Below are 25,782 nucleotides of genomic sequence, written 5' to 3'. Positions count from 1 at the left end.
TTAATTTTAAGAGACTCAAAAATGGTGACGCCATTTCCGGTGTTCTAGTAGCTAGCACGCGCGCCTTTCGTGCACGTAGTCACACGTTCGATTCCCAGTGGGAGTCTCTTACAAAATTTGGACGATTACTGTGTTTGAGTTTCATCATAATCTTTGAGTCTACGTCTCATATAACCTCGATGCAGAATCCTAAACTTAAATAATTAACTAACTCGAAACCAATGAGAGTACAAAACTCAAGGTTTCGACAGAAAACTAGCACAAAAATTTGCAATAGAAAAAGTATCAAGTATCCAGTGTTCCCATCAGGGAAAGGATGGGAACACGGACATAAGACCATAAAACACATTATTGAAATGGCAGTCAGTGATGATTATAAAGGTGGCTCTTGGGTCTAGAGCTTCGAAATTCCCTCTAGGGCATTTCCCGGGCGTGCTCAATCTGAGTTACCAGAAATGTTCATAGTACTATATTCACCCATCGTTTATTCAATCCCCCCGTACTGGAAAATCTGAAATGAACAATGTCTCTTATCGTGTTCAATATGAATTACATGTATGCAGTACTGCTTTTCACCTATAGTGTAATGAAATTCTTCCACGAGAAAATCTGTAATCAACACTCAGGCACGTAGCCAAGGGGGGATCTGGGGGGTCCGGACCCCCCTTCGAGACCAGAAATGAAAAAATTAAGGAAGGATAAAACAAAATGAAATGACAAAAAGAAGGATCAGCGTTAAAAATTAAAAAGAAAACTACAGGAAGCTTTAGCTTACTCTTTCTTATAAAGAGATTTGTATTACTTGCAATATGGTGGCGAGGTAAGCGAGGTATTCTGGAAGAGTCAGGGAATTTGAAAAATCAAGAAAAGTTATGGAATTCTCAGAATTCCTGCTACTAGTCAGGGAGATTTCAAGCTTTCGAAAGCGTAAGTGCCATTGTGTAACAGCGTGGACATTTTTAATCATAACTTTTCGTCATCGCATCCTTGCAATATCAAACATGTTATCTCAAGGACAATTTTCTGTTGTTCCTTTAACCTGTTATTTGGAACCGACAGTAGTTGATGGAATAATAATAATAATAAAATGTTGAAAGAAAGTTCTGTTAGCATTTGATTCAACAGAGAAAGGAATGCATATATTTTAAAACTAGTTGAATATACACATGCTTCGCACAGGGACTGTATTTGGAAGTCAACGCCTGTGGGAGTATCACCATTGATGTTAGCGACCGCGAAAACTATAGATTTGATACTAATATCGATCATTTTGGGCTATTTTTTACATCTCGGTATCCACCCCCCGCTGACTCCCGGCCCGCATACTTGCAAGTCATCGCTAATGAAAGTGTCACCATTAATTTCAGCGACCGCGAAAACTATGGATTTGACACTAATATCGGTCATTTTGGATTACTTTTATATGTCTTGGTATCTCCCCCCCCCCTCTGGTGAACCCGGCCCGGAGCCGAATAGCGTGAATTTGGAAGTTAATGCGACTGGAGTTTCACCATTGATTTCAGCGACCGCGAAAATATGAATTCGACACTAATAGCTCAAGTGGTAGAGCGTTGGTTTCGCATTCGAGAAGTCGTGGCTTCGAATGCCGCTGCCTACCATCCTGACTGAAGTTTTCCAGGGTTTCCCTCAATCCTACCTGGGCGATACCTTCACAAATCCTTTCCATTGTTAATGTTGTTGGATATTCAATGTAAAATGGCCTCTGAACTGCATCTGGTGATTGTTAAATAAATAAATAAATAAATATCGGTCATTTTCTACTACTTTTACATGTCCCGGTAAACGCCCCCCTGAGACCCCCTGGTTCGAATTTCGACAAAAACGTTTAACTCTGGTCTGGAGCCTGGACCAAGGTATTCGTGACTAAAATTTGGTAACTCTCGGTCAATTTGTTTGGTTCCCAAGCCGGTTCCGGTAAACGCCTCTGAGACCCCACTGTTTCGAAATTTGAAAAAAAAACGCTTCGTCTTGATCTGGGGCCTGGGCGAAGGTACCCCTGACCAAAATTTGGTAACTCTCGGTCCACTCGTCTGGTCCCCTGGCCGCACACAGACAGACAAACACACAAACAAACTCTTTATTTTATTTATATTAGAAGATAGTTTACAAGACAGTATTCAGTATGTACTGTTTATAATAATTGAGATCATAACGAAAGGAAAATTGTTATATTTGAATAAACAGCAGAAGAACGTAAATATTGCAAAATCTTTTTCAATACTTTTTTTATTATTCTTCATAGTTTGTTATTAAAATACTTGCCAACATATCCTCATTTTATTGTCCTAACAAACCAATATATGTTGATACTAAAGTAGTTTAGATTGATCGCGGTACTGGGCTTTCAGAATTTCATGTCACCCCCCACCCCCACCCCCAGCGTCACGAAATCCTGGCTAAACGAACCAATATATGTTCCAGTAAAATAGTTTAGTGATCGAGCCCCTTTTGTGATGACCACAGTATTTCATGTCACGGACCCCCCCCCCTCCTTCACTAAATCCTGGCTACGTGCCTGCAACACTGTCAGTAGCTACATCCTCGACTAATATACATTTACAACTTTATTTTCGTGTTTTTTTTTCAACAGTTAACCAATTTAAAACCGTATTATAATTCAAAGTGCTTGTCATATTTCTATCCCAAAACAAGAATATGTAGTTAACTTCTTAAATACTTCGCTCCGCAGGAACCCGTTCGTCGCGTGCAACAAGCAAAATCAATATGCTTGGCGTCTTACAAATGACAACGGACAAAAAAGAAAAGCAAAAGCAGCACAGCAGGGCCTTATCGCAGTCAGAGCTGACAACATAGTTTCGGTCGTCACTTACGCCAATAGACCTACAAGCGGTGAACAAGAGTTATACAGTTACAATATACGTTGTGCCACAGTAGCGCTACAGGCGGAACGTGCACGAACTACACATGAATATGTTTTTTACAAGTATCAGCCACTGTTGCACCCTCTTTACATTCTACACATCCTTTTTTCTCCCACCTTTTGACCTTGACAAGCAGAAGTACCAGGCTTTCCGAGTTCACAACCATAAACTGTTTGTGTACAGAGTATGTTTTTAGATCTTCGAATGACTGTGCGCGCGAAGAACAAGGGTGATGATCGGGCAACCGAATACGGCAGCGAGAAACACCCGGTTGCAACTTTTAATGTAAAATACAAATATAGAGCCTTGACAATGCCGTGAGGACACACATATGTATGTATATATGTGTGTGTGTTTTCTCACTGCATACTCTGTTTCCATCAAAGTACAGCATAAATGTAAAGACATGAATGTTATATAATTTTATTAACATCGACAAAGGAAAAATAAATTATCTATACGTACCTTGTAAGATGTCAATGACATTGTCCAGAAGTTGATGAACAATACTTGTTTCAATATATCTGATGTGTTAAACTAAAAATAGTAACTGTTTTTTTTTTTTTAATAAAAATATGTACACTATATACAGCACCAAGATTATTCAGTTAATTTCTTCGAAAGCCACTTCCTCCAGTTCACTTTCTTGCAACTGGTTCGAATTTTGTGACCCACTAACTGGAGATCCATTTTTGTACAAGTTCGCAGAATTCATATAAGAGAGCATTGCTTCCGAAGGAGAGAATGCAGAACAATCCCCATGCGAAGCTACTAACTGATGTTATTGTCTCTGATATAAGTTTGTTTCTTGTTTTGGTTTTCACTAAATTTACTTTAAAGAAAACTCTTTCACAAGCTGCATTTGCATGGGGCAATGCCAGAACTTCAAGGCAAGCGCGATAGTTCTTTAAATTCACGTGTTCCATCAAGACTTTCGAATTCACCTAAATTCACATAGAACTCTTCGGGCTCTAAGGTAATCATATCGGACGGAAAAGTAGTAAAAGCCATCCTACGCCACTGGTCATCTAGGAGCTGCAGAGTTTTTATATCAGTTGGAGGTAAAATTCCTGGCACCAAAGAAGCAAGGGGGGCTAGTGAAGCTGCTCTCATTTTCCCTTGCGAGAAAGACTTGACGGATGTAAAATGAACATTTTCACAAAGAGCGAGTTCTGCCCAAAATCAAATCGTTTTTTAAGTTCTTTACAAGCAACAATTACAAAGTCTTATTTATTTATTTAGTCTTATTTTACACGGCGAAGTTAAGGCTAATCATGCTTTGTCTCCCACTTGACCATGCAATGATTATGGTTTGTAATACAATAATACGAAGTCGGGACATCGACGCCTAAAAGTATCTAGCTGTTGGTTGTTCAGCATGTTGTTTGATGTGTGGCAATTGATTTTTTGATGTACTTTCACCCCCAAATATATGTTGGCAGGGTAGAAAATACGTCTTCGTTTTCGGTGTCAATTTTTTCTATGTCCGTTCTTTCGATATAGTCCCTCTTCATGTAAATGTAAAGGAACTCTTTATAAGCGCCATATATCTTCTGGTGAACAACTGTCACAAGCGACTTATCACTTTGAAACAACTCATTTAATTTGGAGAATTTCGGAAGTACCCACTGCAGAAATAGAAAGTACAGCTCTTCATCAAGATCATTCATGGTATCAAATATAACTTTCCCTGTTTCAAGTTTGTCACTTAATAAGGATGCAGAAAAGTGCAACTGAAGAGCTGGCCACTGTTCAACAATGCGCGTGACAACGTTAACAAGTGACAGCCAACGAGTCTGTGATGGTCGCAGCAGTTTGTGTGGTTCGACCCTGCAAAAATCTTGGAAATCACGAAACTCTGCTTGCCTTTTACTACTGTGCGAAAAGTAAGCGTAAATATTTCGCACAAGGTGTTCGCATCAAATAGGTAGCATTTACCAAGCTTCACTAGCACAGAGATGTAAAGAATGACATATACATTTCTGGATAACTATACCAGTTAGAAGTTGTTTCAATTTCTGAGATACAGAATTATCTCCACCCATCATAGTGTTACAAACATCACTACCGAAACCAACTCTATTTTCGACAGGAATATTGTCCTCATTGAAAGCTGTAGTTATTAGTTCGAACAGATGTTGGGCTGTGGCTCCAACCGCAGTTTTACTCGTGGGAAACACTTGCAATAGTTTCCAAAACTTAGTCAAAACTCCATTATCGGACACAAATACAGAGAATCTTTACAGCACTTACATCTGTAGATTCAACTATTAGTATACAAAATTTGTTCCGCGTAAGAACACCATTTAGTTTTTCACTACCTCCTTTAGTTAATACATTTTAATAATAGAAGTCGCCTTTGTTCTTCCTAATGTTACGCCTTGGGCAATTTTAGGATCCGGGTAACATACTTTATTAACTGACGCTACATGGTCTGACACACGAAAGGGTAAATTAAGCTCGGCAATAAAAGCACTGAGTCTGATTTCTGCGGATTTTATCTTTTTGTCCAGATTGGCTTCTTCATTTGATTCACGAAAACAAGTAGTGACACTTCTTTGAAACGAAACCGTACGCTTACGTTCGAGATGTTTCTTCTCTTTAGCGTGGTTTTTAATCACGGTCAGTTCTGCTAAACATTCATAATTACAAACTGTACACCTAGCTTTCGTTGTATCGTCTTTGACAGCAGTAAGCCAACCTTTGAATTCCGCCACACTTTCCCACTGTTTTTTGTAATGTTAAGTGCGATGTTCTATTTTAGTAGAAGATTCCCACCGTAACCGCTTTTTCTTTTAGGTGTACTACATCTGCTTTCACAAGCTCCTCGTTTCCTCTCCATCCTTGAAAGCAAAGAGTTTATGCAAACACACTCGCGCGAGAGAGAAAACGCACATTCACAAAACACATTCAATATTTTATTGTAAGCCCGATGTTACAATGACACTACGACGTTCGATTTAGCACTGTAAAATATGTAATAAACGCCACGAGAAGAGCTAGAGAACTACGTTCTTCTAATATAACGATACAACAATGCACTACACAGTCTACAATAATTTTAAGCATATGTTGGGGCTGATTGGAAAAGTTTTTTTCTGATATTTTATATGGCGTCGTCTGACCAATCCTTTTCTTTCAACAGGTTATTTATTTTCCTTACTAAAGCACGTATTGAACAAACGTTCTTTGTTATTGGTTTACTACCTAAAATAGTTCCCTTTCCTTCACATTCATCTTTTCAAGTTGGAGAAATAAGGCGGAAAATAAAAAGAACTCTGTTTTTCGAATTAGGTATTCCCACCATGACTACATGAACATTTGGTATTAGCATTCTTTTTTCCCTCTCTGCTCTCTACATATGACTCGTAAAGCTGTATAATGGGAGGGAAAACTGAAAAAGCAGTTAGGATCGTCAATTCGCAATATTTGGTGTACCGCTATTCTGTTGGATTTGCCCACCACCCGCTCCATCCTCTATAGAGAGCGAGAGACGGGTGACTCCAGCGGGCGGTGGATTTACCAGAAAGCCTGCTCTCTGTTCCTTGTGTACAGGTACAGAGAAGGAAGAACAATGCTACACTTGTTCCCCTTGCCCACCAAAAAGACAAGCGAGTTTCATTGTGATTTTATGGTCATCTTTCTGACGTGAAATTTGTCCGCTGAAGCGGTTAGGGATTCAAAAAGAAAAGTGTCATTCTGTTTGCTCTTTCGTTTTAAAGGTGGGTCCCCCCCCTGTCTATCTCCGCACAAACAACTGTTCTTCCTTTTGCACAAAGAAAATACCAATGGATAAAAATATATTCTATCCAATTCTAAAATTATCGTATGTTTGATAATTATTATTTTCTATCAACTGGAGCACAAAATTATCGTGTTTTGATACGTATCGTACACTCTGGCAACACGGTGTCACGATGGCTCAGTGGTGTGTGAGGTCCCTGTTTTCATCCAAACTCGCAGTAAGTGGACTTTGTGATGGACAAACACAGTGTTCGTTTTCTGATGACCTCCCACTTTCTTTATTCCGCAACTGCATTCATTTATCATCATCAGCGGCTCGTTCAGCATAGCCGGAATAAGCATGGAACGTAAAGCAAAAAGATGTTTCTAAAAAATACACAGAAATACACCCAAATAACAATGGATGCAAATTATGCTACTTCCAACAAACACACACATTATTACTAATTGTATTGCTTTACTTCTCAAGAGCAAAGAAAATTTTAAGCATTTATATAGCTTAGATTAGGTTAGGATAGGTTAGGGTTAGGTCAGGGTAGGTTAGGGTAGGGTAGGTTAGGTTAGGTTAGGGTTTAGGTTAGGTGAGGGGTTCGGTTAGTTTAGCTTTGGTTAGGTTAGGTTCGGTTCAGTTAGGTTAGTTTAGTAACAAAAACATCACGTGAACTGTTTTTATTTAAGAATTCCCAATTATTCAAAGATTATTTGAGCATAATATATTTGTTTCGCGTACAAAGTGAACGTAAATGGATAACTATAATACAACATATTTAACAATTAAAGGTATTTATAATTCAAATTCTCTCTCTGCCTCTCTCTATCTTACACATACACACACACTCACATTTACACACACAAAAGCAGAGAAAGAAACCGGACTGAAATTACAAACAAGCTCACTGGGAGAGGGTCTCCTAGACGCAGAGTGCCAGTACCATCTAAATTATTTGAATTTGCAATGAAGTGGGCACATTCAGAAATGGTTTGCGTCAAGGCAACGCTAATCTGCTACGCTGTTGGATGTCGCTACCATCCACATACAACGTGACTCAACTAGACTTACAGGGCCTTATGCAGAGTCGTTTTGTTCCCAGTCCCAGTTCTAGTTTACCTACTTCTCATGAGATGTCGTCATGGTCTCTATACCATAATTTTAGCATTCAGTGTTGCTACTTCAGTGTTTGAAACACGTTCAGTTATTTAGTTCATCAGCATACGCGTATGTGCAATTGAACTAGATAGATATGTGTAGTGATTGTTTCCGTAATATTTCCAAAGGTCGACGTAAACCTCTTCTACACGCATATATAATAGTTTAATTATTAGTGAACTATAATAAGAAATCAAGTAAATACTTATGCGAAATTCTTCTTTGCACACAAATAGTTTCGATGCCAGTGCCAACAGAAAATTGCTTTCTTGTAAATCATAGCAACCACCATCATATTTGATTAAACCATAAATTGCCCCATCGTTTGTTTAATTTACTTTTGTATATAAATAACAATTTCATTTGTAATTTCGAAATGTTTTAATGGTTTGCACAGACTTCGATTAAAAATAAAAAAGAAGTTAATTGTAAAATATGCTAGATTGGTTTCCTTTTTCCCTCTACTTTTATAAAGCTTAATAATTTATAGTATCGTAAAACTCATCTAATTTCTAATTTACAGAAAGAATGCAAAAATAAATAAGAACGAATAAAAAGGAAATAATCGGAGATAAACGCGACTATTCCAAATTAATTTTCATTGCATAGAAACGATTACGTTTCTTACTTCATTTAATCGGCCTTCAACATTAGCCGGGAAACAGACATGCAGACAGAGCAGAAGATTGAAAAATAAAATCAACGAAACTGCAAACCTAAGATAGAAATGCATTGAGGATACCTTTCTCATCGCCAGGAAATCGATTTGCTGAGATATTAACGCTTCATCGCTCGAAGAACGCCATACGAAGCTACAAATATGACCAACGATTTGTAACATTAATCTTTCTTCCTCCAAAAGTGTGTCGCGCAAGATCTCCGTGTGCGAACTCATCCTATTTGTTTAACTTAATCATCGAAAGACAAATTTAATATGAGGAAGAAGATATTCAATACGTAAAAAGACTGTTTTACAATTCTTTGGATCCTTCAGAGTATTTAGAAAATACCCTCGACGTCCTCCCAAAAAGAGGGAAGCCGCCGAAAAACATCGCCCTCACAGAAGAGAAGGGAAAAGACGATTGCTAGCCGACTACGATGCTGGGATCCCGACTCCTTATTGGTCACCGCACAGGATTGAAATTCCAGCAATTTTGATGCCCAATGAAATAGAGGACTTTCCATTCATCTTTATGGACTTATGGACTTTATGGCCATTCATCTAAATGGTTGAGTGGAAGAAAAGATTATGCCTTAACTCCGCCATTTTAAATAAGAAATAAATAAATAAAATAAATAAATAAACAAGACTAAACAAGTGCCACCGAACAATTTCTACAAACTATGTAGCAGTAAAGTTTTTGTGTGAGTGTTGGTGCCAATTACGGCGGACTGGAATGGAAAACTTTAAGTCCGTAAGTAGTAAGCATTCATTGACATAAATCTGAATCTATTGCGGTTTCTTTACAAATGCCTATAACTCTGCTCTCCCGTCTGAATATCTGATTTAGGCTAGGTGATGTTTTCAGTCCGACACTAATCAAAATTTGTCTAGAAACTAAATTCCAAATTAGATTCATTTTAGTAAACAAAGGTACTCGCATTGAGCCTCACATATTACCTTTGCTATTAATTAATGTTTCCTTTGGATCACAATTTCCTCCACGAAATTTGTGTACCTTTCATTTACTCTAATAATCTGCCTCTTAAAATAAACATGAGAATACGTTCTAGATTTGTAGGTATGGAAATCTCATCTGGAAAAGAGCGTTTAGTGTGCGCTGTGCCTCTGAGCCCAGGTAAGCCTCAGTAGCATAGGCACACAATGTGGTGCCGAAACCTAGTCTCACCCTAGTGGTCCTAAGCACACACAACGTGATACCGACCCCCTCTCCCCAGGCTCACATATCACGTGGTGTCGAAAACGTCGTACCGACTCGAACCAGTGGCCCTCCACACTTGATGTTACAACCCGATTCTTTCGACAGGAATCGAACACAGACCTTTAGGCGCGGTCTCTGTGATGGTGTCCATGAATACACACTCTGTTGACGTTCTAAGTTTTTATCACACGGTACCCTTACTCCTTTTGGTAGTGTACTCAACCTTTTTATTACCGCTTCATGTGGTCACTTAATGTTTAGCTCATTGTACATATGCTTTGTAATCACATTGTGATTATAGCAGCGGCGGATCTGTTTAAGGGGCACCCGGTCACGTGCCCTGCCATTCATGATCTAAATAGAACTGCAATTATTAAATCAGTACTAATACATTAACAGAAACTTTTTTCTTTCTTTCTTTTCCTTTTTTTCTTTTGTAATGTTTGGATTTGTTCCGCCACAGCCGTGTTTGCGAGTGAAGGAGGCTGTGGTTATGCGCTCTCGTAGGATAGACGAAACAGCGACGGTTGTTTTTTGGCTGCGGACTTACAATTCTATGCTTTGACAATAGCCCTATCATCAGAGGTGGCAGGCGATCTTATGGCTATGTCCATTGAAAATGGGCACAGTAATGTTGAGACCTGTCGCATGAGGCGCTATGCTCTGTCTTATGGAACATACAGCGGTAAGAAGGTCGCGACAAGGAAACTCAACTCTGTACAGAGCGGAACGAAAGGGGGGGAAGGGGAAGGTGGGTCAAGCCATTTTCAGAATTTGGGGATGAAAAAGGGGGTGTAGCGAATGACATATTAAGGGTTGCCACCATGGTGCAGTTAATTTACAATACATTGACCTAAAATTTACACGCATAAGTTACCAATCGGCATCTGCAATCGTATTTTCAAATAGTTAGCTACACTTTACGTATATAATGTTTCCCAGAAAAGTAATTAAGAAACCACACATAATTGAAGGAAATGGACATATAGTAGTTGAAACAAATTGTTGTTGAAAACAAATAAATGATTCGTTACCCAAAATATCAATCAGGGGCGTGTTTACACATGGGGCCAACATGGGTCATGGTCTGGGACGGCGAGTTTTCTGAGATCATTTTTTTTAGTACCAGCTTTGGAAATTTCAGGTATTTATTTATTATGCTTAGTTATGGTGATATGACACGGGATTATTGCATTTGTAAATATCAAAAAAATAAATAAATCTGCTTCGCAAGAAGTAAATAATTAACATTCTAGTTATTAATTTACATAAATTATTTCCGCTCTCGTATTGTTGACACCTTATTCTTTTATCGTAATTTTAAAACATATCCATTGTTGATAAACTTCCAGAATTACCTACAGTTTTCAAACATCAACCGAGCCGCCAACGCAAGAAATTGAATGTTTCAATGTTGTATTATTGTTCTTGAACTTGGCTGATCTCATGAACTTGGTTTCATAATCAGCAACTGTCTCAGAATTTCTATACTGCAAGGGCGCCCATCAGGGGGAACAAGGTGGGGCGCTTGCCCCCAGAGGAAATTGTACTTCAAACTATTGAAAATCCAATAGAATTTTTACATTAGTTACAGCAAAATTTGAAACTATTTTTGAAACGTCGCTTATACTTGAGTAGTATTCATAAAACCAGTTTGGGGCCACTTCCTCAAACCAGGCTTTTTTATATATGAAATCCCCCAGCATAGAATCTAATTATACACATCGAAAATTACATCTTCCCCCCACATTGACCTCATACATCTTCAATCTACTTTTATGATATATATAACCATAAAAGAATTTTACACCTAAACTTACATCTAAAAACTTCATCTTAATCTCCAGTTTATAAGCTTTCAGTTGACACTTAAATCATGAAAATCCGTTAATAATTAGCTTTAAAAACTCAATGAGAAGGGATACATACAAATATTACATCTACTCCGGAGCAGATGATCTGTGACTAATTCATTTTGAACGATTCCAGTACTAACATTTGAACACCACAACACGAACAGCAATTCAATTACATACTAACACACAACCTGCTCAGCGACATATATAAAAATTGCCTGGAGCATGCATGCATATTACCATCCCACACAGCCAGTAGACACCAGATGGAGCTATTAATGACGTAATTCCGCGAGATGGGACTACGCAATAACTATGACATAATCCCACCGCATGGGACTACGTAATAACTATGATGTTCGTTGATACACGTCATTATATCCTTCCACCTCCAGCAAGAAAGAGAGAGAATGACTTACATATAGCTCAACATGATTTCCTCAACATGATTTCCTCTAATAAAAGAAAGAAATTCACAACTCACATGCTGTTCTCACTAGATCTTTTTACCATGCAGTGTCTCCAACTCCATATATTTTTTCGGAACATTCCAGGATTTTAATTTTTCAAGATATCGCTTTAAAACATATAGCGATGAATTCACCCCATTACTAATAAATATGATAATTGTTAAAAATGAGTTGGCAACACTGATAGTCATACCCCCAAATAACGTTATTATTTAATACCTCGGTCCCTAATTAACCGATTTCAAAAATTCAAACGGTAAATGAATACTAATAACATAACCAATTTTTTAAAATGCATAAATGGTTACATAACCCAAAGAATATGTTTCCGTTTTTCAATATCTCTACAAAATTTCAACAAATCGAAAAAATAAAAATTCTATCATAGGTCAAATAAGATTTTAAGACTTTTTTAAAGAATAACGTTTTCCCGAAAACTTAAAAATAAACCCGTAAAAAATTCCCGAAATTTTGAATTGACTATAACATCGTCAAATATTAACCGATTTTCAAAATTCAAACGGTAATAAATAGAGAAACCAATTGAAATTTTTGAATGTATTGTGGGTTGTATACCTCTAAGGATAATATTCCGAATTTGTTATATCTCCGTTGTTTATTAACCGATTCTCAAAACTCAAACGACAATCAATAGACAAATAAATTTCCTATCTATTGAATGTCTTATAAATTGCATAACTCTAAGGATATAATTACAAAAAATTCAAATAAATCCCTTATTTATATATGTATCTTTAAAATTCAAATGACATTATGTTCTATATATCCAAAGGTTTTAGTTTTTTGTAGTCTGATACTATAAAAACACTTAAAATTACAAGTTCGGATATTGATAATGAAATCATAAAAACACTTATACATTAAAATTACAAGTTTTATTTTTTGGATTCATTTCTAAAGTAAAACTGATGTATTTTATAACTATTATCTAAATCTTTCAAACCCTCATACTTAACAAACAGCTTATACTTTTTCAAATCTTTCAATACTTGCTCAGTTTCATCATTATATCTTTGTGGTAATAACGTCTTATATTTCTCATCTAAATGAACTAAAACTCTTTGACCATAACGCTGTGTTTGAATCAATTTCCATAATGTTATCTCGTACGCTTTACCTTTTTCTAACTCATCTATGCGAAGGAATCTCAATGCTTTAAACTCATTTTTTATTCAAATAATTAGCCATAGTTTATTTATTATAAGGAAAATGCTCGTTTTATGAGAAATTCATAAAACCAATCCTCATTTACATACAGAAAACATTTACATAAAAATTTTACATACAGAACTCAACAGTTGGATAATTATCTTTTAAACCAGTGTATTTGATTTTTATTCCATCTTTAACGATCTCATCAATCATTTTATCTGTTAAGTGTTTTGTAAATCTAGGTGGAAGAAAAACCTTGAACTCCTCACACTCAATTAATATGCTCTTTCCAAACTTAGTTTTAATCTTTTCTATTTTCACAATCTTATATTCTGTATTTAATTCTAATTCTCTTAATCCAATAACTTGTTTTTGTTCAAGACTTCCAAGTTTATTTAAAAGCTCAATATGACTTGACATCGTATTTATTATATAAAAAATCAACGAACACTCTTCAATTTTTATCTTCACCAAAAAATATTTAATCATTTTTTATCAATTTTGTTTATGGAAAAACTTTAATACAAACACACATTTAACTATCTAAAACTCTTCTATTACTTTCTCATTCTTAGGGTCATATGTAAAGTTCTTTTGTCCAATTAAAATCGCATAACATATAGTATTAGCAGCCACAGCTTCTGCAAAATCTACTACTATCTTTATGTTTGTTCTCTCATTTACCGATACATTTTTCCTCTTACTACAATTAATCACATACATTGGTCTGTTATCTATAAACTCTAGGATCATAGTACATTTCGATATTGCCACATGTTATTCTCTTAAATGCAGTATAATCTTCGTACATCTTAAAATAATCCTTGTTAGCAATATCTAAGTTTCTTGATTCTTTTGGAAATACCTCATTCCTTCCATTCTTAAGATAGATATTCTTTACCTTACAATGAGCAAAATTACTTGCATCTGCTGTTTGTTTGCCACTTCTATCAGTTTGGAACATTACAAATACGAAATCAGGCATATCGAATTGTCTAGAATTAAATTGAGTAGTAACATCATACTCCAAGAAAGAACCTACAACAGTCTTTTGAACACATTGATAAGTATGGAATGAAAACATGATTTTAGGTTCTTTAAGAATATTCAACTTTAACTTGTTTTCATAATTAGATTCGTATTCAACAATAGGCATTCTTATCTCCATACTTTTTATTGTTATTTTTCCATCATGAGGAGCTGCTGCACCTGCTCCTGATCCAGTCCATTTATACAAGACATCGTTATTGTTGTTAGCTTTTGTAAATGTTATTCTCAATCCACCTTTCCACATAACCTCTTTATAATCACTAAAAAGCCAGGAATTAATCTTAATGGATATAAAACACTAAAGTCCTTTCTTAGGCCAAGTTTATCATCTGTTTCAAATCCTGCTTATTTTAGATATTCAACTTCTGGTTTGGAAATCTTTAATGTTCCGATAGCTTTTGATGTTATTCCTGGTAGCTCAATCTTATCTATAAAAACACCATGCTTTCTAACCTCAATTTGAGAAAAGAAGAATGGTAAGAAGTTATCTACAAGTTTATAGTATCATTTGCACCAAATGTTCCTCTGACTGATGCACCAACAACTTCAAAAGGCATATGACAATCTGCTTTGTGTGGATGTATAAAGCCATCCCCCACATCGAAATCAAACTCAATATCTTTGTTAGCTTCATTCAAACTCTCAACACTATCCATCTATTATACAGAAAATCTTGAAACAACGCTTTTATGGGATATACCCATAAAAGAATCATACATAATAACAATTAAAAACTTATAATCCCCATCCTAACTTAACCTTAGCATTCATAGCAGTACCAACCCCAAAAGCAGCTAATCGTTCACCAATTGACGCATCACTACTAAATGCTCTTTTCCATGCTTTACTTTCTAGTTCCTTATCTGCAATATGTCTTGACTCTGTATCTTTATTGTCTCTGTAGTATATATCGTGTTCTTTACAAGCCTCATCTAATGGGTTAATGCCTTGATCACCTCTCTCTAACCTTTCTTGAAGCTTAGTCCCAGGCCCGCAAAATCTGAAACCTGGAATATGTAATTCAAATGGGAGTTTATTAATCAAATCATTTACTAATCCTTTTCCAAGCTTCTTATCATTCCAGAATCGTGGTGGTAATGTATTTAAGATCTTAATCAAGTAACCTATACCTTTTGGATCATTAGGAATAAATTGTGAAAGCTTATTATTAATCATATTCACTATACCTACTTTCTCATTATAAAAGTTATTATTACCAGCCTTTTCTTCTCCATCTATAACTATTAACCGATCAATTAACTTTCTCACATCATCCATCCATATATATTCTTTAGGTATCTCTGTATATTGTTTAATTCCTTCACCAGTCCTTTTAGGAGTTGGAGGTAAAGATGGTTTAATATAATTATCCCAAATAGGCTTGATAATATTAAGGTACTTAGAACCTCTATTAGATGCTACTTTTTTATCTCGATTATATTTTTGGAAGGCAGCATCTGATTCTATTATTATTTCCTTGTACTGTTCAAAATCATCATCATCATAATCTTCAATGGTTTTATTAGTATTCATCGTTAACAATTCCCATAGACCTTCTGTTCCCTTATAAGTTTTACCATTAATTATCAAATCATCGCCATTCACTTTAACTTCAGAATTTCCTATTTTATTTATTATTTTTCCATCTTCTTCTACAGTTCTTATTCCAAACACACTATCATTTCTTTTACTATAATATTTCGTTGCAATCTTACCAAATGATTGTGCTGTTGTTAAAAGCTCTACTCCTTCAACTTTGTCTTTAATTTGTTTTCTCATTTGTTTTATTTCTCCCGTTATAGGCGTATCACTACTACTTGGGGAACTATCATAAGTTATCTTTTTAGGTGTTTCTAGTAGACTAGGATCTATTGAAGCCGTCTTATGTACAACTGGAACAAGTTCAGTTATTAGATTTTTATTTTGTTCTGCTACTTCTTTGATCTCACTTCCCAAGTTTTGAATAGCATCAATTACAGGTTGCTCTTGTGTTTTAAATTTATCATATATACCTGCTCTTTCTTTCTTCCAAGATTTGAAGCCCTTTATCAAGAACTCCTTTAACTTGATATTCTTATTAATATCTTTCTCATCCATTTATTATATAGAAAACGAACAAACGTCAATAAACGTCAAAGAACATAAATAAACGTTAATAAACATCAAAGAACATAAATAAACGTCAATAAACATCAAACGTTTAAGAAGTGTTTTATCTTGTTCCTATACTTACCATTGTTTACCTTCCTTGTCATATCAATTACTATAAAACCATAATCTTCTTGCCAACATTTTAAACATATCTCTTTAAATTTATCATAAGACATATCTCCTCCAACAAACTCATTATACACATCTTTAAGATTAGTATCATCTTGTCTGAATATGCATAGGAAGTTAACGTTATCCCTTATAAGCTGTTTAGGTACTTTTGAATATGTTTGTGCAAGATAGAAACAGTCTAAATGTCTATGCCTACCTCTTGTAAAGTAATTTCGAACAGTATCTTGATTTTCCAAAATGTAATCGTCAAACACTACTACAGAGTATTTTTCACATTCATCAATAGGTACAATAGAATCATTACCGCTTAAGAACGTTGCTATTTGTTTCTTAAACTTTAGTTCTGCCTTTTCAAATCGATCTTTTAACTGCTCATACTTTGGCTGATTCATGCTTTTAGAATATATATAGAAGTAATTATTGTTTAACCAACCTGGCTGTAATAAGAAGTTAAATAACAAAAACGTCTTACCACACCCCGATGAACCCACGATAAGGCATCGAATATCATCAGGTATAAGCTCTCCATTTCTTTTCTTAACTGTTGTTTCTTTTATCATCTCTTTTACATCCCAATTAATAGTTTTCTTACTCATTTATTATAGAGAAAATCGACTCTTTTATGATCTTATATCTTTAAGATGTTCTCTGATCTTAAGCAACGTATCTTTTATATATTCGTTATCCATTTCACAATTTAATGTTATTATCATCTCTAACTGTTCTTTAAATGAGTTAATACAAGTGACAATGGTTTTATATTCGTCTTTTCTTTTGCTTATGTTTAACTTAGAAGATAAACCTGTTATTATAGCACTTCCAGTTGCAAGAGACCTTGTTAATATTGAGTAAATTGTTACAGGTATAAAAATATTAATAAATCCAGTTGTTGCAGAAAGTATGACTGATAACGTGATCAAAGAGTAGTATGCATATTTAACAATTCGTAGTTTTCTCTTTTTCTTCTTTAAACTGTATTCTAACTTTTGAATAACATCTTCTATTAACTTGATTACTTTCTCTCTTGGAATATCTCTAGGTAAATCAAACTCATTCATCTATATATATAAAAGAGAACGTACAAATCCTTTGTTAGCTCATCACGCTAATACGGCTGAACCAATTTCTTTCATTTTTGGGGGGTTATTAAGATTTGGACCCTAGATGGTTTTTATCATATCACTTTAATTTTCAATTACCAGTGTCTTGAGATAATTGACCATTCAAGGGTCCATAACGTACAAATCCTTTGTTAGCTCATCATAGCTAAATCTAACCGTATTTATATGCAACCCACATGACCGTGTCACTCGGCGGGTTAACATAAATGACAGGCGATATAATGTTAACATTTACTCCAATCTTCTATGGTTTTTATCATATCACTTGAAAGCGAAAAAGTAAAAATTATCTAAGTAACAAAGTTTATTGCGTTCCGGGGTGACCCCAGCGAAGCGGGGTGAACGCTGCTAGTTTATTATATAATAAATGGCTAAGGTATTTAAGTTAACGAGTGATACTTCTGTTTTAAAGAAGAAACTCCATTACGTATTAGACAACAGTAGCAACTATTTAAGTATAGGACTAGTTGGGTTTTACAGTACATATCTAACTCCAAACATAACAACAGAAAAAAACAGTTTCTCATATGGTAATAGACAAGTTTTTATACCAGAAGGTCAATATAATTTAAAATCACTTAATGAATATTTAAAATCTCAATCCATCAACATAACATTATCAGAAGATCATTTAAGAAATAGAGTTAAGATTGAAACTGATAGTAATGATGTTACAATTGGGAGTATAGGTACTGTCCTCGGGTTTAATGTTTTTGAAGTTTTAGAAAAGAACAAAACACATATTGGAAGTAAGTTGCCAAAGTTTCATCCGTTTGATACTATAAATGTTCACTGTAATATAGCAGATGGCATGTTTGTTAAAGATACAGAATATACACATAGGGAAACAGGAATTTTAACATCATTTAAAACAGATGCTGAGTTCAAACATAGTATTATTTACGAGCCTACTTATCCATTATTTTTCCCTATATCCAAAGACAAGGTTGACAATTTTGAGATAACAGATGAGAATGATTCCTTAATTGATTTTGGTGGAGCAACAACAACTGTATTTTTACAAACTAAGATTTTCTCTTAAATAAATAGGAAGATGTGTTCTATTAAAGGTTGTATGTTTAGTGTTCCTTATAACGAACTAAAGGATTTAAATATTGATCATGTATTAACAAAGAAACAACTTAACGATAAAGCCAAGAAAATTAAAGAAGGTAAAGGAATGGATTTAACTTTAACCACTGCACAAATGAAAAAGATTAAGAAAGAGCATATGGGTGGTTTTATCTTTACAATTCCAGCCATTTTAGCAGCTTTAGGAGCAGTTGGCTCATTAGCAGGTGGTGCAGCAGCGATTACTAAAACTGTACTGGATGCTAAGAAGAATAAACAAGAACTTGAAGAACAAAAAAGACACAATATGGCTATGGAAGAAAATCAGGGAGCAGGTAAACCAAAGAAGTCAAAAAACTAAAACCATTGACCAACTTCGATATAGAGAGGTTGGTTAAAGAATTAAAGATAAAACAATTTAGAGGTGTATTTATGAGTGATGAACTTCCACAAAAACCCTATATAAATGAATGTGGTGTAGTTAACTTTGATAAATCAGAAAACATTGGTACTCATTGGATATGCTATTGGAAAGATAACAACATAAAGTACGTGTTCGATTCTTATGGCGGTGTTCCTCCTAAACAACTAGTAAAATATCTTGGTATCGAAAACTTATTTTACAATGACGAACGAATGCAAGACTTTAGTTCAGTTATATGTGGTCATCTTTGTGTTAAGGTTTTAAATCTTCTAAATCAAGGGTATTGTTTTAGTGATGTTATGTATATGATTAAAAATGATTAAATATTATTAAGTTTAAGTACTTTTATGGTTTATATTCATAAAAGTTTTGTTTTAAGATAAATATGGAAGCTATACACAATAGATTTTTAGATTATCTTGAGAAGCATGAGGATGAACTAGATGCACTAGTTAGATTTAATTTTAATTGGTATTTTCGGGATGTTAGTAAGATAGACTTAAAAGATAGAAACAACGCATATACAGTTGTTCAGTTATGGAAAATGTTAATACCTAAATTTTTGTACACGGAAGAAGAGTTGGTAAAGTTATATCCAATAATTACCTTAAAGGAGTTGTTGAAAAATTATAGTTCTAGACCATTAAAATGCAGTAATTGTGGTAGTAAGTCATTAACAAGAAGTAGGAGTACATATATTTGTGATAATTGTTCTGTAATGAATGGTTTTGTTTACAGTACTTGTGAAGGAATGAGAGCTTGCGCAAGAAAACCATGGTATGATACTATAAAAAGATTTAAGTTACAGTTATCTCGTTTACAAGCTTTACAGTATAGAATTATTCCTGAAGAGGTGTTCAGGGTGTTAAATGATGAATTTAGAGATATATCAAAACATTTAATATCAACAAAAGATGTTCTAGAAGTACTAAAGAAAAACAAATGCACAAAATATTATGATGATGTCTATTTAATACACCATCACCTTACCGATCAAAAACCATTAAACTTACGACATATGGAAGAAACACATAGACGACTTCGAAAACTTATACAAAACCTTTAAAGAACTGTATCCGAAAAGAGTATTGTTTATTAACTTAAAATGTTTTGTACTATTTGTTAAAAGAGCACGATGTTCATGTTGATATTGATTTTAAACATTCATCTAAACAAATAGAGATGTTAAAGAAATGTTTTGAAAAACTAGGATGGACATTTTCTGTATAATAAATGAGTATGGATATATTTGGTTATGTTAAAGATAGAAAAGATAATGTTGATATTAGTGAAGAAAAATTAAAATTGTTGGAGAATTTAAATGATGTTGTTAGCGTAAGTCAACTTAGATCAATAGAAACCCAATTAGAGAACGATAGAAAACGATTTGAAGATGCATTAGAAACGTTACAAGACACATACATAAAGAAAGAAGATTTTCAAAAGATTAGGATGGATACTACTAGATTGATTATGCAAAAAGAAACCATGTCTCTACTATATCGATTAAGAGCTAAAAACGTTAAGGAGCCAATCTTTAGAATATTTAATCTCTCTAACGGTTACAAATTTCTCTATAATGGGAAAATAATGCACATGGAATTAAGTTTGGATAAATACTTTTTAGACATATATTTAGGTGATACTTTGATTGAAAATATACCTTTTGGTTTTAAGAAGAATGATATAATAACGATTAAACCAAATAAAATTTCAGCTATGGAAGAAGGTCAATTATTGTTTGTTGTGATGTATATAGAAAGAGAGCTTTCCTAAAGACGTTTTCTATATAATAAATATGGATATTTTTGGTAATGTATCTAATGATATTGATAAACAAGATGTTGTAACATTAGAACAGCTTGAATTAGTGAAAAAAGAGTTTACTTGCAAGAAAAGAAATTGTTGAAGTTCCATGTCGATTGGCAGAAGATGATCTTGGGAAACCAGTCTTTTTTGTACATAATTTAGCTGCTGCCTACAAATTTCTTTATAAAAGTAGGTTAATGCATATAGAATCGAGTTTTAATAAACATCTTATAGACTTATTTTTAAATGACGTTTTAGTTGAAAGTTTTCCATTACACTTTAATATAAATGATCAGTTAGCAATTAGACCATCTGAAGATTCTGAATTGAAAGAAGGTAAGTTATTATTGATTATTATGTATGTAGAAATAGAAGATGAAAACGAATCAAGTATTAGGTAATGATGAATTTTAAATTTTTTTTGTTGATTTTCTATACAATAAATAATGATGTATTGTGTTAAGTGTAAGAAGTTAACAGATACGGAGAAAGATACCATTAGAATTGAACAAACAAAGAATGGAAGATATCTAAAGAAAGGTATTTGTTCTGTATGTGGTGTTACTAAAACTCAATTCGTTAAAAAGCCCGATTGACTAGAAGAAGGTAAAGGTGTTAGAGAAGACATTATAGAAGAAATTCACAAACCATCTAGAAAAAACTTTGACAGATTAAGTATAGTTATAAAAGGTATTGATGATCTTTGGCAAGCTGATCTTGTTGAAATGGATAGTGGAGTATTAAAAGGTGTTTCTAAATTAAATAAAGGTTATAAGTATCTGCTAACGATTATAGATGTGTTCTCGAAATATGCGTTTGCTGTTCCCGTTAAAGATAAGAGTGGTAAGAATGTTACAGAAGCATTTGAATCCATATTAAAAACGAGAAAACCTAATAACTTACAAACTGATCAAGGTAAAGAGTTTTATAATAAAGAGTTTAAGAAGTTAATGGAGGAAAATAAGATTAATCATTACTCAACCTATAGTGGTAAGAAAGCTTCTGTTGTTGAGAGATTTAATCGAACACTTAAACAAAACATGTGGAAAAGGTTCACAACACAAGGAAATTATAAATGGATAGATACATTACCAACACTAGTTAAAGAGTATAATCATCAAATTCATAGAACAATTGGTTTGAAACCTATAGAAGTTAACAAGAAAAATGAGCGTACAATATTAAAGAAAGTGTATCAAAAAGAATATAAGCGTGTTAAGCCCAAATACAAATTAGGTGATCATGTTCGTATAAGTAAGTCGAAAGGGTTATTTGAGAAAGGATATACACCTAATTGGTCAACAGAAGTATTTGTTATTAGTGAAGTTATTCCATCCAATCCGCCTACATATAGAATTAAAGATTTAGAAGAAGAGGATGTACAAGGTAGATTTTACGAACCAGAACTATTACAGACGAAACATAAGGATGAATACTTGGTGGAAAAGGTGTTAAGAAGGAAAGGTGATAAAGTATATGTTAAATGGCTAGGTTTTGATGATTCACATAATAGTTGGGTAGATAAAAGTAATGTTGTAGTGTAAATATAAATGTTTGTCTTTTATGGAATAATAACCATAAAAGCTAATCAAAAATGAAATAAATAATTATTTTTAAATAATAAATATGAGTACTATGGATAATTCGTATAGTTTAAATGATATTTGTTATGAGCAGATTAAGGGTAATTATTGGTATGGTGTTTTTGGTGATTTCAAGTTGATTATAGATAAGAGTACAGGATACTTCAATGTTACTAAACTGTGTCAAGATGGTGGTATAGAGTTTAAAAATTGGTTTCAAAATAAAGAATCTAAAGAACTAATAGCATACATTTCCAGCGCTGGTAAATCAGCTGTGGAAATTATTAGAAAAGTAGCAGGTGGCAAAGGAGAAATATGGAATGAATTAAGAGGAACATATGTTTGTAAAGAACTGATTCTAGATATATCTAGATGGTTATCTCCAGAGTTTTATCTTAAATGCAATCAAATAATTATCAATTACTTCGTTAAAAACTTTCAACAGCTATACCTTACTAACAACGATCAGCTTCAAACAAGACTACAAGAAATAGAACAACAAATGAATGAATTACGTATAAACAATGAGAAACAAGAAAAGAAAATAAATCATCTTAAAACAATCGCAGCACCATATACAGATGATATTTCAAAAGATAATTGTCTAATCATATACAAGAAGAACAAACGTAATGACCCTTTCTCTTATTATGCTATCAGATGTCAAAAGAGAAGTCTATATAAGCCTCTTAATGAAGCAGAAGAAAAATATCCTAATCATGTAATAATATATGAAAAGTTTAGAGATCCTAACAGTATTACGCTATTTAATCTAATGCAACAAGAACTAGATATTCGTAAAGGTAAAGGTAATGAGTTTTGGACGCCACTATCAGAAGAAGAATTGATTAAAGAAATTGATTGTTTATATGATAGGTTATTATCTGATAATTAAGATTAATATCTGATAATTAAAGTTACAACTTTTATGATATAATAATCATAAAAGATAATTAAGGTTAATATCTAATAATTAAGGTTACGACTTTTATGATATAATAGTCATAAAAGGTAATTAGTTAAACATTAAACAAACCATCTGCTGTAACATCGAATGCTAAATTCAATATACCACCTAAATCAGGATTATTACGGTATTTTCTTATTATAACTCTCCAATCTAATAATGTCTAAATAAATATATAAACTCTACAGAGAGGTGTTGAAAATTTGAAATGTTATGCCAATGAACTCTGTCTTTGAACTCTGCAATAAATCCTTCTGTTAAATTTTGAAATATTGAAATTATTTCCCAATCTACTTTGTCAGCGTAATCTCTTATAAGGTTTTCTGATAATTGTTGAGTTCCAGATAAGCGTCCCCAAGAAACTTTATCTGCATGTTCTCGTATAAAGGCTTCAGAGAGTTTACCTCCATAAGATATTGCATCAAAATCAACTTTATCTATAAACTCATTAATAAATTCTTCAGATAGCTTTTGGTTATACGATACTTCTTTCCAATCAACTCTATCTGCAAATTCTCTTATAAAGTCTTCTGATAAGTCTTGGCTTCCTGAAATAATCTCCCAATCAACTTTATCAGCTAATTCTCTTATAAACTCTTCCGATAACTTTTTCCATAAACATATTTCGTTCAAATTAACTTTCTGCAGATATTTACGTATGAAGTCTTCTGTAATGTGATCATAGTTATATTCCCCCTCATAATCATCATAGCCTATAGATAGCCATTGTTCATCAGTCAGTGAATCTAATATCTCATCAGACAAATTCATAACATTTGCATAGAGAATGTTTTGTATAAGAAATGAGTTGTTTTCTTTAGTGGCTTTCTTGAACAAATGATCTAACATACCTATGGAGATGCTAACATTTATTTTGTCTTCATCATTATAACCACCAATATCTAAATATTTACATACACAATCAAATACAGGTTTGTAAGATAATATTTCCTTAGCACTAGTCATATTCGTTTTTATTAGATTTTTTGAAATTATTTCATTTTTGTTGGTTTTCTATATAACAAATATGGAGAAAGATTTTGATTTATTACATGATAGACTTAAACTTATTCATCATGATCTTAAACTCTTAGCAGCACTAGTAGAGAAGCAAATACTGTTAAAGGAAAAAGAATTATTAATAATGCAACAAAAAACATCTGATTTGAATAGTGATGATGAATATAAATATGGCAGTGATGATTATGATGTTGATGATGAGTAAGTTTACAAAAATGATTTAATTTTAATATGTGTATATGTTACTTTGATGGGGTATTCTCATCAAAGTCGTGTTCTAATACAACGCGTAATATGTAGACAATGTCAGGAGTGTACAATGTTAAGCGTTGTATTAGGATATATGGAACTAAAAATAGTACAAAAAATGAATAGGAATAATTCGGCGAAGATAAAAATTGAGTAGTAGAATTTTCTATATAATAAATAAGATGAGTGATTATAGTAAATTTACTGTAATAGAGTTAAGACGACAATGTAAAGAAAAGGGAATCAAAAGATATTCCCGATTAAGAAAGCAGAACTAATAAACCTTCTTAAACAATATGATGATGAACAAAGCAGAAGGCAGATTAGAGATATATTCCCATTTAAAGAAGAAGTAATTGAAGAACCGAAACCGAAAAGACCTAAGCTAAAAGTTGAATTGAAAGAAACAACATTGAAATATAGATTACAGACATTTAGAATAGAAAACATTGACGGATATAAAGATCCTTTGAAATTCTTAAGTGCAAGTAGTAGGATTGTTAAAAATAAAATCAACGACAGTTTTAAACTTTTCAATGCGCTTAAAGTTAATATGTCATTTATTTGTAAATTTAAAAAAGAAAATACGATACAAGAACATAATTTTAAAACTTCAAATGAAATAATACTCGAATTTACAGATTTAGATGACTTCTGTAAAAAAGCTTCATACAAACTCATAAGAGAAATGGAAGAGTTTCAAAGTAAAGGATCTGGATGGATGTTACATTCTATAGACTTTTTAGAATTAAGAATTAATAAGTATGTATCAATGAGAGGTTCCTCTTACATAGAACTTCCATACATGATTAAGAAGAGAAGAGGATGTGTTAATATAAAGAATAATGATCAAAAGTGCTTCCTATACTCAGTCATATCTGCATTATATCCAGTTAAACATGGGCAACATGGAGACAGGATCTCTACATATAAAAAACATGAAGATAAGTTTAAAGATGTTTTTAAAGATATTCCATTTCCTGTACAAATCACTGATATAGCCAAGTTTGAAAAAAGAACTGATATTTC

At 33.5% G+C, this 25,782-nt stretch overlaps 1 protein-coding gene across 2 annotated transcripts in view; it reads right to left on the bottom strand.

Annotated features, from left to right (window-relative positions):
* LOC145682368 (uncharacterized) overlaps positions 1 to 25,782 on the bottom strand; it is a 116,270-nt gene that overhangs the window by 68,504 nt on the left and 21,984 nt on the right. Inside the window, exon 3 of one of the 2 annotated variants that reach the window (XM_081753944.1) lies at positions 12,920 to 15,233. The exons of the other annotated variant lie outside the window; for it this stretch is intronic. Within the exon in view, the coding sequence (XP_081610070.1) occupies positions 14,962 to 15,233 (272 nt within the window). The 3' untranslated portion in view covers positions 12,920 to 14,961. Of the gene's footprint in view, positions 1 to 12,919; positions 15,234 to 25,782 lie in introns of those variants that run through there. 2 annotated transcript variants of the gene reach the window in all.

The sequence above is a fragment of the Thermobia domestica genome, chromosome 3 (assembly GCF_964235325.1).
Source record: "Thermobia domestica chromosome 3, izTheDome1.hap1.1, whole genome shotgun sequence".
NCBI lineage: Eukaryota > Metazoa > Arthropoda > Insecta > Zygentoma > Lepismatidae > Thermobia > Thermobia domestica.
Note: the sequence above shows the minus strand (reverse complement) of the source record. Positions and strands in the feature narration are given on the sequence as shown.